The following is a 19956-nucleotide window of genomic DNA, read 5'->3' on the forward strand; positions in this document are numbered from 1 at the left end:
TACAGGGTGCATCTGTTCAAGAATAACTAGAGAGCAAAGTTGATTGACTGTCAGCAGACAGGGTGTTTAATATTATTACGACTTGTATAACTGTAGCCTTAGCCATAATATGTTCTTATGTTTAAGTCATGACATGTTACTAGAAGTCTGAGAATGTTTTTAGCTACACACCACTTAATCAACAGACACACACACATTGATTTGCTTCATGTTGTACTGCTATGGCCAGCTGCAAAGCTGGCAACAGGGACGTCTCGGTTGACGTTTCTACAGTGCCTTGCGGAAGTATTCGGCCCCCTTGAACTTTGTGACCTTTTGCCACATTTCAGGCTTCAAACATAAAGATATAAAACTGTAATTTTTTGTGAAGAATCAACAAGTGGGACACAATCATGAAGTGGAACGGAATTTATTGGATATTTCAAACTTTTTTAACAAATAAAAAACTGAAAAATTGGGCGTGCAAAATTATTCAGCCCCTTTACTTTCAGTGCAGCAAACTCTCTCCAGAAGTTCAGTGAGGATCTCTGAATGATCCAATGTTGACCTAAATGACTAATGATGATAAATAGAATCCATTTCAACGCCATACTCTAAGTATGGTAAAATCAATGAAGAATACAAAATGCATAGTGCTTTCCCGTCCAAAATATATCTAACCCTTGCCAATATCGATATATTCATTGCTATTTTGTGCTGAACATATCTGATATGAGATTTCCAGGAGAATTTATCATCAACTATTACAACTGGAAATTTAATTTCATATACTCGTTCTATATTAGCTCCCCCAATTTTCAATTGAAGTTCATTACCTAGTCTACGATTCCCAAATACCATAAATTTAGTCTTATCCAAATTCAGAGATAGTATATTACTATCACACCATTTCTTTATCTTCACAAGTTCCTGTGAAACCCGTCCAGAGAGTTGCTGTAGGTTTTCACCCGACGCCCATATGGTAGTGTCAGATTGCTTGGTCACATTAAGGAAGAGGGTTGCCATTATCCAGTCTGCTCTGGTCATCTTCTGTACCTTTAGAGGGGAAAGTCATCTCAGAATGAGTAGATCTACATATACACACATACTATGAGCTGTAAACAGTATAATACTTATTTAGTGGTCACTAACCTCTGGTTGCTCCAGGGCCTTGCACAGTCTTTGCTAGTTGTCTAGTCTCACTAGGGTCACTAGAACAAGTTCATATTAAACATAAGGACATGCTGTGATAAAGTATCACATCAGTTATACATTTACATAAAGTAGCCTTGTGAATAATGATATATTTAAATTACCTTGCTGACTGTTGATTTTGAGGTCTGTTTTGTCTCTTTTTTTTCAGTACCACTAGTACAGCTACTCCTACTCCTACCAGCAATAGTATTGGTACTACCAGTGACACTAGTGAACCTGTAAAACCCAGAGATAAATATTTTAGATAACTGCAATCAATGCACAATAAATACAACAGATTATAAAATGTTGTTATCACCTGTCAGCATGTGAAAGACAAAAGCTTCCAACCTGAGCAAAGCAAGAAGACAGGGAATGGCAGAGTGAAAGCAAAATGGATTAGTAGCAAAAAGCCACATTATTTAAAGTTTAGCAGTTGGAGCAAGAGATGGGCTCAAAAAGGCTAAAGAAATACTGTATGTAGCACATACTGCTGTAAAGAGCTTCTTATCCAGAAGCAAAAGCTGGTGTGTGCAGACAAAGTATCAAACGGGCTGGCATTCAGAACCTACCGTTACCTCTACCAGCATCATGTTCAGGGTTTTCCTGGTCCTTTTGCGTTCTGTTGGTGAGTGGTGAAGGTGTGGCAGCTAGAGGAAAAAGTCCACAGTCAGTTGTCAGAACAAATCAGCAAACAGCATGACGTAACACATGTCTCTGCAGGAAACACTTACCTCTGCTAAAAGCACAAATGTTGATGTGGTCTAGTTGAGAAAATAAAGACAGAATGACATCAGTTACTGTAAATCAGAAATAACTATGAACACTGTGAGTGGTTTTTGATAAGAAAATATGCAGGGTGTAAAATTCCAATGTATGATCTGTAGTAACAGCTTCAACATATGTGCACATTGAATAGAAACAACATTTAGTATCAAGCATGTTTCTTTTTGATATTTTTTTAAAGAGTACACTCATATATAAACAAGGCATTAACAGAGGGCTCAACAGAGGGGGCTGAGGGACATTCCCTCTATCTTCTAACTAATACACGGTATCATTAGCATATAATGAAACAGGATGAGATGAAATAGTCCAGAATAAGAAGATAAGTTGCATGAATTAACAGTTCAATGGATGAAAATAGTGCAAAGATAATAATAAATATACAGTATCTGCATATGTACAGTGTGCAAGTGAATAACAGAGCAGTATTCTGTGACTAGAGTATGGGCAAACTACCAAATCACTTCAGTGTTATTTTCTCCGTGTGCCTGCGTGTGTTCTCTCTGGGGACTCTAGCTTCCTCCCATAGTGCAAAGCTGTACAGCTGTGGTTGACTGGCGACTCTAAATTGCACGTAGGAGTGCGTGTGGTTGTCTGCCTCTAAGTGTCAACCCTGACTGGTGACCTGTCCAGGGTGTACCCTGCCTCTCACTCAATGTCAGCTGGATTTGGCTCCAGCTCCCGTGACCCTCTTCAAGAATAAGCAGTATAGATGATGGATGGATGGTTTACATGACAGTATGCTCATCTCTATCAGAGTACACAGGTAGAATATACGGTTTTCCAAAACTAGAATAAGGGGTTAGCTGAGATTCTAAAACCAATATATGAGCAGATAAAAAGCCCATTACAACAGGAATACCAACGTGCATTCCATGTTCGGCATCTTTTGTTTTCTGGGCCACCAAAAGAAAACTGAGAATGATTGTAAGACTGAGAATGATTGTAAGAAACACACAGTATAAGAGCTTCAGAAAATAAATAAATACCTTTACAGTCTCCAGTTGGAAGAAAAAAGCTGACCCCTTCAAACTCACACTTGCCATGTGCATCAGTGGAAACGAACGCCCGACCGTCACGCTGGCAGACAGTGTTGGGCGGTGGAGGGCCTGTGCAATCTGCCATTTGACGATCAGTGAGACGCTTGTCGTTGCAAAATACTTTAGTGATGTTATCAGCACACCCTGGATCCTTGCAGAAAAACGTCTGCACAGATGTCTTTCCACCTGTAACACCATACAGTATTTCTATAAACTCTCACATAAACTTGTATTTTTAATCATGAGAGAAGTGTAAACAAGAGAAGACATACCCTGACTAGCTGTGGTAGGCAAGGCACAGGCGAGCGCAGGAGCAAACACAAGCAAAAAGATGAAGGTCATTTCTGTCAGGACAAAAATACAAAGTGAACTGAAAAAAAGTAAATTTACAGACTTCTGCCTTTCAAACAGTGAACAGTGCATCAGGCTGTAGCACATTAACCATATTTCATGGCATGTGGTCTGTGGCAACTTGACTCTATAACTTGGCTTTCCTCACCGCCTATGTTTTCCTTTATACATAAAGGAAATACCGCTGCATTTGTATTCGGAGACTGCTCAAAGGACACACAGTGGAAAGTGAGCTGAATAATGACCAGACTTTATTTATAAAGGAAAACGTTTATCTCACTGAAGTAACAACAAAAATATCGAGCACAGATATGTGCTTGTGGAAAGTAGAAATGCATGGCACTGAAACAATAATTTAATTGTTAGCCTCACAGGAACATAAGCAGGTGAACAAGACAATTCAGGTTGGCAGAACTCGTCTAAACTTGTAAACCTCGGTAAAGTCAACAAAAAGAATCAAAACTCAAAAATCTATTGCATCATGTTGCCTCGATAAATTGCGTCTTCTCAGCATTTTTTTTTACAGCAGCACGTGTCACAATAATAATAAGTCATGGCGTTTTCTCAGAGGTTTGTCGGCTCCCACTTCCCTATTACCCTAATACAGCTATCACCATCTATCTGAAATAAGCATCGTGTTTTATGAAGCAGTGTTGCGTTGCGTGACATTTCATGTGATGCAATGATAACAAATGCACTAGTACTGACGAGCTAATGAGAGAATGGAGTTGTATACAAAACAAACTTGGTTGTTGGTTTACCGTGTAAACCGAGCGCTGTTTGTAAACTGCCATGTCGTAAAGTCAACGGATTAACTATGCCGTATTTTTATACAACCGATACAGCCTGTCAGATAAACTTTACACTTACCTGAAAAGATGATTTTTATCCCTCCACTATAACTGTCTGAGCTGTAGTAGAAATGAACGAGGACCACACCTTATGTTATTGTGACGACCTACGTCGGCTATTGGGAAGAGTTCTGGTGGCAGCGACATAATGAATGGGGGCATCATGGGAGTTCAGTGATTAGTTTGGAGAGCAGTTGTAAAATTGTTGTTAGAGTGTTCTGATGTGTTACCCTGTGTTGATGTTACTGACTTATACTGATGTGTGTTTAACGATGTTTTGCTAGTTGGTTGTGTGCTGTGTTCTGAACCGTAAGTCTGAATTGCATGTGTGAAACTGACCCTGTTGGGAAGGTGATTGTTCGAGTTCTGATCTGATCGGTTCTGAGTTCTAAATAAATGACCGCGAAGTCAGTGTTGCATTGTGGTCATTGTAAAGGACACGCCCATGCGCTATCCAGAGTCGTGCGTTGTATGGGACCTGGAGTAGTCACTAACTGAGATCGGCGTGGGTCCTGGCGCCCTGCTAGCTAGTTTAGCTGCTTCAGTATAGTTAGTCTCTCTCCTCCAAGCCGGGCGTCATTACATTATGTTGCTAAACGGGTTTGTGTGGTCACCATCCGACAACGATGTGAAATCAATAACCCCCGTTGAGGCGAACACCTTAACATGCACATTGTTGAGCTACAAACTTTCTTTCTTTGTCTGGAAGCTATTATTTACTGAAATTATCAATCTGTTATCAAAGGGCAAAGCCAGGCGCCCTGGTGTGTTAAGTCTAAAATGGCAGTATCTCTAGTACAGTAACATTTTTAATATTAGGACTTCTTTGATCACCTATTTTTAGTTTGTTCCCATCTGTGTGTTTTGTTTTAGTCAGTGCCATAATGCTGAGTCATTCTGTCATATTGCATACAGATTATGGAACTAAATTGAAAGAATATGACTAGCACCAGCAAAATTAATATAGCACTGTGCAAAATAGTAATATGCAATTCACCACAAGAAGCAAAACTCCATATGTGTAAAGCCTAGGATGTCTAAATATATTAGTGATAGATTGATTCAGCTTTGTATTTTGATACTGAGACATTTCATATCATTAGCCATCTTTTTGTTTGTGTGTGTTTACAGGTACAGTTTATAAATGTAAGATGTGTGGCAATGTGTGAAACTCAGTATAAACAGACACAAAGTGGGAAATTCCATGCCTACGAGGACGATTATTCATGTTTACTTTGAGGGGAGTAAATTGTTAAACTACTCTAACTGAGGGGATTTTCATTTTTTGATGGAGCATAGCAGATCTATGAGGCAAACTAAGGAGCCAACCTAAGCTAAGACAGAAACTACCACACCCTATGTGCTTATTCTACTGCCCAAGCCTCCAAATGGCCTCAGTAAAAAATAAAATAAATTGATAAAATTTAAAAAAGAGTGACTATCTTTAGAGATTTCAAGACAAGGTAATGAATCTTTTAATATCTTTGACATGGAAAAAGCATTTGGAAAAAAGTTTGTTTAACAGATGAAATAAAGAAGAATGTCCATTGCTGTTGTTCGGTTTGTTTCCAGCATTTTATGAAGGGCTGGTGAGCGGTTTGATGAGACCAAGATCCATAGCTTTGACCAGGCACATGCGTGCAGCATCGATAGCCTCCTGCCTCTTAGGATTGTCTTCTGCCTTTCCAATGACGGAGAGAATTTCCAACATCTCACTCTCGATCAGCTTCTTGGCCAGCTCGCTGTCATCTGAGTTGAGCATGTTGTAGACAATCACAATGCCACGGTGCTGGATGCTCGGGTTGGTATGGAGACATAACCTCTGCAGGATCTCAAGCCACTGGACGGTCTGTTGGGAGAGAGGAGTCACACATTAACTTTGTGAATGATGAAGTGCCACAGTCTGCTTTTCAAACTTGATAGCTTGTAAAAATTTAAACCCTCATACACAGTGTAATATATGGCTAAAAGTGAGTGTCTGAGTAAGTTAGTGTGCATATTTTAATTTTAAAGGGGATCTTGGCTGATTTTGCACAATCATCAGTTTACTAATCACAGGAAGTAACTTAGCTGCTATGGAGGAGAATTTACATAGAAAACTTTCCCTGATGATGTCACACCGCTGGGAGTGTTGAGTCTGGTATTTACCAAGAGTGTACTGAAAATATGCTACCTAGTAGTGTTATGGCAGAAGAAGGATCCTTTGTTTTTGAAGTTCACTCAGTATTTCAAAATCAGGACATTTCTGATGCTTTTATTTTGACGGTTTTAATGTGCCTGCCATAAGTCCCCTCTCACAACTTTATTTTGAAAGAACATACTTACTAGGCTGTTTTTGAGACACCAAGTATTACATATTGACTCCAGAGAGATTGTCATGTTATAGTTACTCTAAACTGTCTTCATTTCATGGTGTACAGTGCATTCAGTGGCACATTAAGGTGCCTTTCTAGTGTTCATAGTAACATGGTAAAGGAGTGATGACGTACTGAGTAGCTCGAGATCATGAGACAGTACACTGAGCACGGGAATATTCAACAGGGCGAAGCACAGTCCCTGAGAACAAACAAAAACTTTGCTAGCTATTTTTTCAGACTTTATAACCAACTACTAGTATTAAAAGCAGACACAGTATATGCTTCTCACAAGAAACTCACTTAACAAATCCTGAATTACAAAACCTCACGTTTAAACAATTTAATAAACTATTCTCATCAATATACAATAGCAGGCAGAGAGGTGTCTCAATTTTAATTAATAAAGACATCTCACTGGTCCATAACACATCCATCATTGACCCAGAAGATAGATTTATCATTGTTAATGTTTTGATTAACCACACAACATACACACTTGCCAACATTTACGGCCCTAATAATGATGACCCATCTTTTTTCCATAACATTTTCTTTTTGCTGCACGAATTTACAAACATCATCATTGCTGGAGACTTTAATACTGTTATAGACCCTAGAAATGATAAATCCAACTCCTCCACCAACACAAGAAAGTGGCACTCTACAGAAGTCATAAAACAATATATGAATTATTATGGCCTCTCTTCTCTCTCCCTAATCATTTAGCCATTTGTTAAGTTTATTTACTTTTGTTTTATGAATATACATATATATCTGGGTATATACAAGTATGTGTATGCAAATTATATATGTATTTATATTATTGAAATTGCTTTGTTCTGTTTTTTAATTATTTCATTACTACAATCATCCATTTTCTATCAACTGTCTTGTTTCCCTTTACATTTAACCCTCCCCCAATTTCTTAATTTACTTGGTTTAATATTATTATTATTTCCAATAAGTACTGAATATCAGTCTGCACAGAGTTGGATACACCCACACTTTTACACACACACACAACTCTAATGTAATCTAATAAGCCCTTTGTCCCCTTTGTTAATGTCTGCTGTCTCATTTACTGTGTTATGTCCTTTGTCTTGTAAATGTTTTATTTTGTGTTGCAATAAAAAAAAAGGTTCCTTTCTACAAGGATTGCAGATGAAACATAGCCTTTTGGCTAATTCTGATGCATTTGCAATAATGTCTATTAATGTACACTGTCCCTGTTGAATAAACAATTAAATTAAATGCATCTCTTGCCACAACATAGACAGTGGATCCCTGCATCATGCTCACAACAGAACAACCAGGAGTATAAAGCCTCAGCATCTTAGTTTTTCCCCTATGACATCACATTCATCATATTAACCTAAACCTTTTTCCAAGTCTGATTACATATATGTATGGGAAGAGCAGATGTGAGCTACAGTATAAAAGACTAGTATGTGTTTTACATAGGGCCATGTTGGGACACACAAGTCTTTAAAACAGACTCTGATCTTACACACCAATTCAAGTTCTACACTAAAATCACTAGAGAATGCTACTGTACATACCACCCGGGTCATTTTGGTGCAGAGCTTCTTCTGAGCGGCAGTGAGCATGGCCAGAGCTCCAGCTGCAGCCATCTGAAGAGTCTCATCATCCTCGCCACACAGCAGCACCAGCAGCTTCAGCTTATCATTTCCATCCTCCAGGTAACGATCTTGGACCTAAAACAGACAGAGATAATAAAATAAACTGTTGACACACAGGTTGCATGTGTTGACTAGGTGTCATATAAGTGAGGTTTTAGCTGCCTGTGTGTTCCCACCTCTTTACATGTCACAAGGTTGCACATGCATTCGGTTGCAGCCTGTCTGATCTGGTCATGCTCCTCAAACATGTAGTTCTCAATCTCTGGCAGAGCCTTCTCTTTCACAATCTTTACTCTGCAAAACAGATGAACATAAAAATCAGTCCAGGGCAAAAAGCTGCAGTGTATCTATGAAATGAGCTATGAAGCATGACAGTGACCATAATATTGTCTGATGGGGTGAAAAATGTCACCTTAGCTTTTCACTGTAAGCAGCAAAGTTGGTGAGGCCTCTCAGAGCTTCATAGTTCTGTAGTCCATCTCTCTCTGTGTTAAGGAGGCTAATTAAAGGCCGCACCACCTCATACACCTGTCATCAAAGAGGGCACAGAAATGAGAATTTGTAAAAGCCCCTTGTTGAACTACTATGAGGTAAAGACTAAATCAGCAGAAATATATGCACTCACCTGCTGGTATAAATTCAACTATGTTTATTACTGAGCTCACAGTTAAAGGTGGTGTTGTACTGGACTACATTTACAGAAATATTACAGATGAATGAAAGTAAAGTCAAAAGTGAAATAAACTGAAAAGTATGTAATGAGGAGATGAGAAAGAAGGTAGTACCTCAGTAAATTTCCCTTCGCTCATTAACATACTAAGTGGGATTTCCATAGACACAAAGCAGTTACTGATGAAATGCTTACCCTCTCACCCGGGAAGGCAAGTTCTGGGTTAGAAATAGCTGCTATCTTGGCAAGGGCGTGGCTGGCCTTCACCTTCCCAGCATCTGTGCCTTCTAGTGCAAGTGGTATCAAAGCCTGAGGGGAGAACCAGAAGTGAGGATTTGTGTCTTGTTTGGTTGTTGTTGTGTTGTTTTATTCTGTTCTCCAAAAAGTTTGATTCAGTTAACAGAAGTAATCTAGATTGTTCAGGTAATAGCAGCACAAGATATTTAAGTTTGTGCTGCACCAATCTGTGTGTCAAAGTTTTTTCTGGGGATTCAGCTTTGGAACACTTACAAAAAAATCTCTTTCAATTCTGGGACTGCGTGACACATTGTACTGTATATTCACTGGTACGTTTCCAAACATATCACTCACCTTTCCTCCACCTTGGGCTACAATTGTACCACGATCTCTGGGATTGTCTGACAATGCAAAGAAAACCCTAAAGAAAAACAACCAAGTTGAGTAAACATATATTTTTGGAAATGTTGTAGTTCAAGGAGAGTAAACTAGAAGTGTAGTGAATTTATCTGTGCTTTATCTATTGTATCAAAGTAGAAATGGCAGAACTGAATTTCTAAGGTATGGCCAAGCAGAATTCATGCATGAGATGAGTCAGATGTTTGTGTGTGGGGGATTCCAGTCACGCTTTCTATTCACCCACTGTTATTATGACTTTCCTGTGACATGTCTCTTTTCCTACCTTGCCAACATCTCCTTGGTCTGGTCAGTCAGAATAGAGCTGTCTGCTTTAACCATGACAGCAAGAGCTGATGTGACTCCAGCCTTCAGCAGCCTCATCACTCTCTTCTCAATGAAATCCTTCTTGTCCTGAAGGGGGGGGAGAAAAAAGAATGTACAAAGTGTATGTATGCACACATACAAGTTATATTTCCTGTTGTGGTCTGCTTGCTGAGACAGCATAGTGCCATTTCCTTTTACTTGTCTTTACCTTTGGGTGTTGCTCAGGCACATGTTGCTTTGAGAACTTGGCCAGCTGAACCAGCTCAGGGAGGATTTCTTTCTTATCATAGCTGTTGGTGCAGTTAACCAGGGTGCAAGCTACCGCATATAAGATTGTCTTATCCTTAGACTAAAACCACAGAGATAGGAGAGAGGTTATTTCTGATGTCTAAACAGATATACTGCATGTTTCTGACTGTTCTTGTTATACCTTGGCTAGTTCAAACATGGCTTTCAGGGCAAGTTCATCCTCAACAAAGTCATCTTTCACATCAGCATCATTAGTTAGATAAGCAAGACCCTCGATGGCCCACTTTCTTGTTTTGGCATCAATCTGAGGATTACAGAGCCACCTAGAAGAGTAAGGAACAGCAAGAATACTGTATGTGTGATTGGAGGATTACAAGGTACAATGATATTCTGGTGCTGTAAGGAATTATATCAGAATCACAATCATCTTTATTTGCCAAGTAGGTTGAACACACAAGGAATTTGACTCAGGGACAGGCGCTGTACAACATTTTGCATACATTTAAAAAAAACTAATGGGGCATTTTATATATTTCAGAAATACTAATACTAGTATTTGTTTGATCACATTTTTCTTACATACTAGGATTTTAACCATCTGTGCCTGTGAGTACTCACTTTCTGCACTGCTTGGCTAGCTTCTCTGTGGAGCCCTCAGCAAACTGCCTTAAGCCATAATCATCACCTCCAGCTGAACCCAGTTTACAGAGACCCTGGGAAGGACATGGGCATGAGTATGCAAACACATGGACAAAATCTCAAAGTTCAAACTCCAGTTCAATGTTTTTTATATTCTATGTATTAAAAGTGAACAACAGGATATTTATGCCCAATAGTTGCAAAACGGTAGATGCTAACCATGCTTTAACTTCCTGTACTGTCCAGTATTGTTCATACTTCTAACTAATGTTTTATGTTGTTATTATTTATGGTGCTGTGGATAAAAATAATTTCTAACTTGTGTTTAAATAAAGTGATATTTTGTTCAATTCTTTTCTAGGCATACTCACCACCAGTGCACGTATCTTAATCTTCTCATTCTTGGTGGTCTTGTAGATGTCCTTGAGCAGTGACACCCCATTGGTGACAAAGAAGGTGGCACGGCTCATCTTTGTGGAGGCATGAATGAGCGCCTCCACTGCAACCATCTGGTCCACCTCACGTTCCGAGCCACACAGCGCTACCATCATCTCCATGATGCCTTGCTGTCCAACCACGGCGTTTCCAACATCAAATGGACCTTGGAGCAGCCCTGAGATTGTGTTGATAGCATGAATGTTCTTGTCCATGTTGTTGGGGTCAATTTTGGATCTGTTGAAATGAAAAAGAGGACAAGGGAAAGAAAGCAAAAGGTAACACAAGTCATATTGGCTCAGTCTCCACTTAGATAGTTTAGGCTGGCGAATGGAGGAACTGTACTTGACGTACTTGACATATTCGCTACAAGTATCCCTGAAGTTGTTTCTCTCTGGGTCACATTTGAGGTCATCATAAAGCTTGTTGAGGAGCACGCTGGCAATCAGCTGTGTGTTGTCTGTCAAGGGTAGCTGGTCTGGCAGCTCAGGAACCTGACCACACACCTTGAGGATCTTCTTCAGACCTGAAGAACAAACACATAGATGCATACACCATGTCAGAAAGTCTGGGATGCAGTGATGGCCTGTAGCTCCAATCATATCAACTGTCTGGCTCACCATGATCAATAGTGAAGAGACACCTGGTGTTGTCATTGCTTTTCTTGTCTTTGCGAGGTACATTTTTGGTCAGGAGGTTCAGCGCCTGGTCTCTGCCATGGCCAGACACCTTCTTATTAGCAACCATCTCCAGCAGAGAGAGAAGAATGGTTTTCAGGTCCTTAGAGGCATCTACAAAGAGACAGATGAAATAAAGGATTGACTCAGTCAGTAGTGCTGTGAAAAGTACCAACAGCAGCATAGCTACAGCCATTTCCCTTCAACAATCTCTCTGTGATGATATATAGTTTAGTTGTTAGCACAGAGATTAAAATTACAGTCTCACCCAAAACCAGTGCCTCTTCTTTCCCATATTCCCTTGTATCTTCACCAGTGAGGGAGTCGTTGATGCACTGGAAGAGGTTGCAGGTTGCCAGTGCAATCTCCTCATTGTCAATAGCCATGATGCTGCACATCTTATCAACACCAACCATGTGAACAATGGCCATGGCCTTTTAAAGGGGGAGAAAAGAAATATACAGTTTGTGATTAAAAAAAAAAGCTATACAAATAATATTAACATTATTTCTAATAGCATCATATAAGTTGCACTTTTGTATTTGGAATTTCCTTTAACATTTAGATTTTCACTTTCACTTTGCCTTTGTCCTCACTCATTTTCTATAGAGTGCTCACCCGTGCTTTGTGTCCTGTGCACATTCCCGACAACGTACGAACAGCAGCTAGCATCATCTCTGGTTTTCCTGTCTCTATCATGTTGAGCAGCAGAGGCACTCCATTGTTCTGGAAGATTCTCTCTGCCCCAGCGTCTTCTCTCGACAGCACAATCAGGTTGTTAGCAGCCTAGACGTGAAAGAATACTGCTGTGTAAAACCACAAATAACCTTGGCATTCACGTGCTAACGAACAATAATAATGGGCTCATACACCAAGTTTGCTTCACCCACTTTTTCCCTCTTGTCCTTTTCTATTTCTTCATTGAGGAGAATGTCAAACATGTTCTGTACTCTTGAATCTGTGGAGAATGTTGTTTTGAGCTGTGGAGAGAAAATATTTTTGGTCACTCCCTGCAGCTGTAAAGCAACCCTGGACAAGTAATGCCTGGATGCCTCAGTAACATACATGTATTTTGTTTTTGGTATAAGTACTGTCCTTTTTTCTCCATATTCAAACATTTCATTCTTATCCCACAAAAAAAAGTTAAAATGATTCATACTTTTCAGCCTAAAAATCATTATTGAATATATTTAATTCTGCTGATTACTTTTATAGCTGAATGCACCGATGTAAATGGAAATCTAGTTTTATACAGTCCTGTATTAACTTCTGTATGTGGGTGTGTTGATCTGTTTAATACTGACCTTGGCCTGGATCTCTGACCCCAGCCTGCGGAGAGTCTCCAAGAAGGTCTTGTTTTTTGGTTCGAGGGTAGCACACCTTTGCACATCCTTAAAAGCCATGTCCAGTTTTCCTAGCTTCTCCAGAGCTTGGCAGCGCCTGTACAAGGCTTTAATGTCTGCTGCATCAGCATCAATTGCTAAAAAAGGGTGAGATTCATAATGGGTTTTGGTTTAAGTCAGATTCTGTTGTTTTGGTTGATTCTATAATTTGTGTTGATTAAATTACTGCATTTATGACTCTACCTTTAGTTGCATCAGATGCTGCATTGGCATAGCTTTCCTGTAACAAAAAAAGGAATTTAGATAAGTCTATTTGCTCAAAGAATTACTAACTATATTTTATTTGATGCTTTTAAGTTCTGCTTTACCAAACATCCTACCTTTTTTAGGTAGCATGCTGATCTGTTTCTGTAAATGACAGCCAGCACCTTTTTGTCCTTGCACACTTTGATGGCGTTAGTGTAGCACTCAGTGGCCTTATCAATATCTCCAGCCTGGAAGTATTTGTTTCCCTCGTCTTTTAATTGAATTGGGTCTCCCATCTGGTAGAAAATATGACCATTGTGTGTTTCATGTAGATACCAAACTGATAGTCAGCACTTATGTCTCCTCACCTTTTGTGTTTCACAGCATCAATGAAACAGCAAAACCACATTTTGACACTTTCAGTGTCATCAGTCCATCAAATGTAAATGTAATATTTCTGCTGTAACAAAGCCACCAAAGGTTCATACCAAAGTCACACATTCTAATTATATATAAAGAGATTTCTGGATAAAGTCAAATATTTCAAACAAGCTAAAAATGAAAACAAATCTACTGAACTGTGTAACATTTTTCAAAGGTAAAGAACATAATAATAAAAATATAGAATGAGGTAGAAGCCAATGCAGACATTCAGTACAGACATTCACACTGGAGAATAATAATTACAATTTCTCAGCATAATCATATTATTTAAAACTTCTTTAGCATTAGAAATGTTTTATTCTCACCATTCTTGCTAATCAGAGTCCTGCTGACCTGGGTGTCCTGTAGCAAATGGCCATGCACATGTTATCTCTAACTTTAAATGGCCTCCCCTCAGGCCTTATTTGGGCATGGTCTTGTACTCTGGTAAGAGCCTCGTAACAAATGCCACCTTCCCAAGTGACAGACACCATCCTACTGCTGAAAGGTCTGTGTTATTATCCTAAATACTCCACGCATGTCAGTCAAAAAAGGGTGTCTGCAGAAGCTATACATTACCTTAAGGATTGTCTTGCGTGTCCTGCTCTATCTTCTATGTCCTTTTCTTTGTTTGTTTCCTCCTGCGTAGATAGTCTGAACCTCTGGTCCCCAGTGTTTGTTGCAAACTTTGTCTTTGTCCGTCTTTCTGCATATAACCTTCCCCCGCCAACACTTCAGTTTATAGTTGGGTGGGACAGAACTAAAGTGGACCACCCATGACACATACAGGTTCACTCCAAGCACACAAAAGCCCCTAAAAACAGCGTTGCACTGAAGGTCATTATAAAGCATGATTATTTGTGTTGCAACAAAAATCTTTTCAGTGTCTTAAGGCTTTGTGAAAAAACCCATTATTTTTCATTCAGTGAATTCTGAGAGAGTGACCCCCTCAAAGATGGTCTGATCCTGATAAGGTCTATTTAGGGCACAGACAGCTGAGAACTCACCAGAAAATGCCTGATGCCAAAGTGGCCAGAGGGGGGTTAAAGAGAGAGAGAGAGAGAGTAAATGTGTGTGTGTGTGTGTGTGGAGACTTTGGGGAGGAATGACAGCTGTGGGACCACAGAGGAACCGAGTAGCTTCTGGAAAGAGAATAATCTTAAGCCCCATCAGCTGGGTTTAGGCATGTAGTTGTGGTGGTTAGGGTTTAGAAAAGGCATCAAGAAGGTTCATCCCAAATATACAAGTACAAATACAAGGATAATAAAAGGAAGAACCAACATAAAGTGTCTCAGTAAGGTGTGGGGCCGCCACATGCCATCAGAACAGTTTCAGTGCTCCTTGACATTGACTTTACAAGTCCCTGAACTGGCAGGATGAACACAGGTTTTTTGATTATGGTGCTGGAGACAATGATTAACATGCAAACTCTACCACAGATGTTCAGCTGGGTTGAGATCTGGTGACAGTTGAGGCCATAGCATATGATTCACATCATTCATCAATCCATTCAGTGACCCCTCATGCCCTTTGGATGGAGGCACTGTCACCCTGGAAGAGACCACTCATTTTTTCAGGCTTCTTCTTTGATTTGTTAAGTTTTTGAATGTTATTGATCTTTTCTGACTCAAACCTGTAGATGGACATAAGAAAATTCTTTAGAGGAGGCCAAGACCTTTGCTGTCAGTTTTTCTCCATTGCATTAAGCTATAATTCTGAAACGGAATAAACCTATTGTCAAAAAAATAACATCTGTTGGCATCATCCCTGTGCTTTACCGAGTGAAAGACTGTATATGAGGAGTTGGGGGAACTGATTGACAAAAAATGAATTAAGCTGCTTTGTTGAGTAATTAATTCATTTTGTAAGCAAATGTGCCAAAATAATCTCTCTCTAGTTTCCGCTTCTCATAATGTAATATTTGCTGGTTTTCTTAGACTTTCATGATAAACTAACAGTGACAAACTTCGTTCAGTTTTGGACTGAATCACAGTTAATCTATTAATTGAGAAAATAACTGGCATATTAATTGATAGTGAACATAATTATTTGCTGCCCTATAATAGATGACAAGCTTAGGCTCAAACATTTAAACAGAGTAGAAACATGACTGTGTGCTTATGCCCTAGGGCCCTCTAGTGCAGACAGCTGGAAAATCACGATAATAATAATAAGGATAATCACCTTTTTTTGGCCAAGTATGTTACACACAAGGAATTTGTTTCTGGTACAGAACCAAGGCAGCCATCTGCGGCGCCAACTCACACCAATGGGTCTAACCATCAGGGGCAACTTGGGGGTTCAGTGTCTTGCCCAAGGACACAACATGTGGACTGAAGGCACCGTGATTCAAACCCCCAACCCTCCAGTAGGGAGATGACTGCTCTACCCACTGAACCACAGTCGCCCTGAGAGACAATCCTCAGTCAAATTATTAAGGTAATATTTATATAGGTCTATATAGGCTGATTTTATTTAGAATAACCCTACAACTATGCCCCCAAAATCTATTTTCATAATTTGTTGAAGCCTCTACACACTAATAGTCCCACTACTGAGATCTGAGGTCTGTTTTATCCAACCAAACAGGCCTATTAGGATGCACATAGTAGACCTAACTGTATAAAATTCAGTTAATGCATTGTGCCCTTAAGCTGGGAATAGTGGAGAGGGAAAAGAAAGCCAGAAGACCTCTCGCTTCCACTCATCTGTATTTGAGCATTACATTATTAAACTAAAAATACCTACATTTCTTGCCCTCGATGAACACACCTAGTTTTAGGACCATGGTTCTAGAGCTTTTTTTTCTTCTTCTCCCTTTTCTAAATTGACTGTACTATGTTCCACAACACCCTAGTTGAGTACTTGAAAGCACCAGTCAAGGAAAATAAATTCACCGAGGGAATGTGGGTGGGCAGATGGGCTATAATATTTGATAAATTACTGAAAAGTACTTTGTTGTTTCTGGTTGAAAATTTGCAGTGTACCAACAAACTGTTTCCTGTCCCACCGGAGAAATTGACATGAGATGCTGTGACAGCAAAGTTGTCATGTATAGCTGTGAAGATGATGAAGACCATGCTGTACCAAACTATTTTCTTTGTACTTATGATTGAGTGACTTTTTTTTTTTTTACTCCAGTGTCCAACCTTAGGGAACTGAAGTTAGAGAAAACAACCTGGTGATGCAAATGGGACCATTACAGATCAATTGGAGTTGAGGAGGTTGGCCGAGGTTGTTCATGAGAGTTGAGACTGATTTGATGAGAACTTGAAGGGACTGTATCATTGGAGGGGAAGGTCAGTTGGCTTTACTTGTGTCCACCACCACCTTGGATGAGATGACTGCACCAACTGAACTTTAACTTTTCTCTGGAGTTGATGAACTGGATTTTTTTTAAAGTTGTCAAAGTGTTTCTTGACTCTATTTGAAGACCTTGTCTGAATTTTGGAATTTTACCACAAAGTTGCACATCATTAAATGGTGGAGGTACCTGGGCAGGTTTAGTCTTTAGATTAATGAGCAATTCTCCATACACATTAAATTGTGCTTTGATATGTTGTAAACCTATCTTGATAAGTGAATCAGAATCTCAGAATCTGCTTTATTGGCCAGGTGTGTCGGTCCACTGTGCCTGACCCCACCTGTCAGTGGATTACTAGCTTTCTGACAGACAGGAAGCAGTAGGTGAGGCTGGGGAAAACCACATCCTGCACCCGGACAATAAGCACAGGCACCCCCCCAGGGATGTGTGCTCTCCCCTGTGCTGTTTTCACTCTACACCAATGACTGCATCTCGAAGGACCCCTCTTTCAAGCTCCTTCCCCTGGGCCACCACTCTGATGAACACTTAACCAACGACAGTATGACTGGACAATAACCCTTAGTGCAATACCTGTAAATATACCTCGTATGGATTATACAGATTCATACACATCTCTATGTTTTAAGAACTCTATTTTTATTCCTATTTATCTCATTTCACAACGAACATTCCGTTGTCTGTCTGCATTGTATACTGTCCGTTTATACTGTTTATTTTGCATTGTCTGCACTGTTTATTGCTTGTTAATACTGCTTATTTTATTTTATTATATTACACAGCCTTATGCTGGTTTACTGTTTATTAGCCCCTTGCATGGGGATATGTACACACACACTGTGAGCCGATGTACCAGAGTCAAATTCCTCGTACACAATTCCTCAGCACAACAGCAAGTGTTGTGCTGTTTTCAAAATCATCACAACCTAAATTTTGATAACTTTATTTTACTTTAGGGTTAAACTTCTGAGTTGTCTCACTGTGCCACGTTTCAAGGGGGAGACACACGCTTCAGGTGGGCCTGGTGAGGTAAACTTTTGCTTTTGGTATGCTTATTAGATTTTCTGGATGTAGGAGGTGTCAGGTTTGCCCGGCTGCACCTGCCTTTCTCACCTCCCTCACTCTGTTTTTGCTCCCTTACCTTGATTACGTTATCCGAGACACCTGCTCCATATCCCCTGATTACCACCAGCTACACCTGATTAGTTCTCCTTATTTATTCCCTGCTCTACGTTCACTCCCCTGCCAGTTCTTTCTAGTATTCAGGCCCGTTTGTTTCTCGTTGTTCTTAGCTTTAGTGTACTCACGTTTTTGTCGCCCTACCGTTCCAGTCTTGTCCCCCATCGTCTCAGCCTCCTCGCCTCTGTCGCTTCTCCGGACCACGGACCTCCTCAACCCCGGTCCATCTCCACTAGTGATGTCATGTGACGTGACGTTCCGTATCGAGGCTTCGAAGCGTGTGCCGAGTAGGGGAGGGGGCGTTTCTGCGATGCGCGCATCAAGGCTTGCGTCATTTAGGTGAGGAGCTGAAAATGATGACGTCCGAAGCCTCGCTGCCCGGCTGTACCACGTGACTGATTCAGGAAGTGGTTGGGATTTTGCCGCGAGTTTTGACAGCGATATACACCCCTCAGGCTCCATTCAAAATGTGGGTGTTTGATGGAGAAAAAGAAATCGCCTAAGACCTGCCACAGTGGAGAAACTGTTGTTTTTAAATTAAAAACCAATAATGTGTCCCCTAAACCATAACACAGTATACTGCCATCACTACAATATACATGTTTTGCATACTTCTTTATTTTGCTGACAGTTTTATTCACAGACTTTCTGCAAAATGCCACACACTTCAAATTCATGCCAACTGATATTGTTGCATCCAGTAGATGTCCTACTAGAGCAAATGAAGCTTCAAGAAGCTTTGCGGTTTTCTCTATACCAATAATAATAAGGTCTTGACCTTAATATGTAGTGTCCTAAGATGACTTTTGTTGTTATTTCACGCTATACAAATAAATTGAATTCAATTGTACAGATTGACACCTGGTTGATTAGTGTTCTAGCCACTGCTGTTGCCTGTGCAGAGACAGAAAAATGTAAACAATTATCAAAATACTGTTAATGAAGCATAAGATATTTCTTAAGTACATTTTGTGTGTAAAATCTCAATTCATAAAAATTGTAACTGAAATAAATGTGTAGTGAAGCTAAATCATGCTTCTTTATTCTACTTTCTACTTTATTGGTGGAAGATGGACAGGGTTAAATGCTGAGGTCAGTGTTTCAGATTTCTGAGTCAAAAGTTGTTCGAGATTCTTCTTTTCAGCACCAAGGACAGCGCACATCGCTCCAGTTTTAGAAGCTACTTATTTCTTTTGCTGATAGAAAATGACCAAACTCCCTTCAAAAATCCGGCAGGTTGGTCCCTGGTAGGCCGTGGTTAAGGCACAACACTCTCGCCGCTGCGCCCCGGGTTCGAATCAGGGTTGCGTCAGGAAGGGCATCCGGCGTAAATCACGTGCCAAATGTCAACATGCGATTCGCTGTGGCGACCCCTAAACGGGAAAAGCCGAAAGTGACTTTCTTCTAATGTATATTTGTATTTCTATATAGCCATCATATATTATGTTTCTATGGAGACAGGTGTGTCACCACCAGATATCCTTTGCATAATACGATTTCAAAGTCATTGGAAAATTGATATGCTTTGTGGCTTTATGAGGTACAAAATATGATTAGGTAGTTTTTTTTTCTTTAATTCACGATTTGTTGATGGACAAACGAACTTCTTGACAAA

General features: G+C 39.9%; 2 protein-coding genes across 9 annotated transcripts; both read right to left on the reverse strand.

Annotated features, from left to right (window-relative positions):
* Positions 1-898: 898 nt before the first annotated feature.
* On the reverse strand, positions 899-4875 carry LOC109956977 (uncharacterized). Of its 2 annotated transcripts, none has more exons than XM_020594501.1 (8): positions 4541-4875; positions 3272-3343; positions 2949-3185; positions 1908-1937; positions 1746-1823; positions 1296-1410; positions 1132-1190; positions 899-1035 (listed from the first exon to the last, which is right to left on the reverse strand). In XM_020594501.1, exons 2-8 carry the CDS (start codon positions 3339-3341, stop codon positions 986-988), a joined length of 639 nt encoding a protein of 212 aa, XP_020450157.1. In that variant the 5' UTR covers positions 3342-3343; positions 4541-4875; the 3' UTR covers positions 899-985. The 2 variants fall into 2 exon arrangements, with proteins under 2 accessions (XP_020450157.1, XP_020450156.1); XM_020594500.1 differs by having other exon boundaries at positions 4221-4874.
* A 777-nt stretch (positions 4876-5652) lies between these two features.
* On the reverse strand, positions 5653-18808 carry unc45b (unc-45 myosin chaperone B). Of its 7 annotated transcripts, none has more exons than XM_020594529.1 (21): positions 18470-18808; positions 14167-14654; positions 13552-13713; positions 13415-13451; positions 13133-13308; positions 12719-12808; positions 12447-12614; positions 12097-12262; positions 11772-11942; positions 11506-11677; positions 11088-11388; positions 10696-10790; positions 10259-10400; positions 10037-10177; positions 9788-9915; positions 9460-9526; positions 9064-9177; positions 8611-8726; positions 8375-8492; positions 8118-8273; positions 5653-6050 (listed from the first exon to the last, which is right to left on the reverse strand). In XM_020594529.1, exons 2-21 carry the CDS (start codon positions 14167-14169, stop codon positions 5778-5780), a joined length of 2796 nt encoding a protein of 931 aa, XP_020450185.1. In that variant the 5' UTR covers positions 14170-14654; positions 18470-18808; the 3' UTR covers positions 5653-5777. The 7 variants fall into 7 exon arrangements, with proteins under 7 accessions (XP_020450185.1, XP_020450186.1, XP_020450188.1 ...); XM_020594530.1 differs by lacking the exon at positions 18470-18808 and having other exon boundaries at positions 14167-14341; positions 14420-14906; XM_020594532.1 differs by lacking the exon at positions 14167-14654.
* Positions 18809-19956: the final 1148 nt, after the last annotated feature.

This window comes from Monopterus albus, unplaced genomic scaffold (assembly GCF_001952655.1).
Source record: "Monopterus albus unplaced genomic scaffold, M_albus_1.0 scaffold23.1, whole genome shotgun sequence".
NCBI classification, from domain to species: domain Eukaryota; kingdom Metazoa; phylum Chordata; class Actinopteri; order Synbranchiformes; family Synbranchidae; genus Monopterus; species Monopterus albus.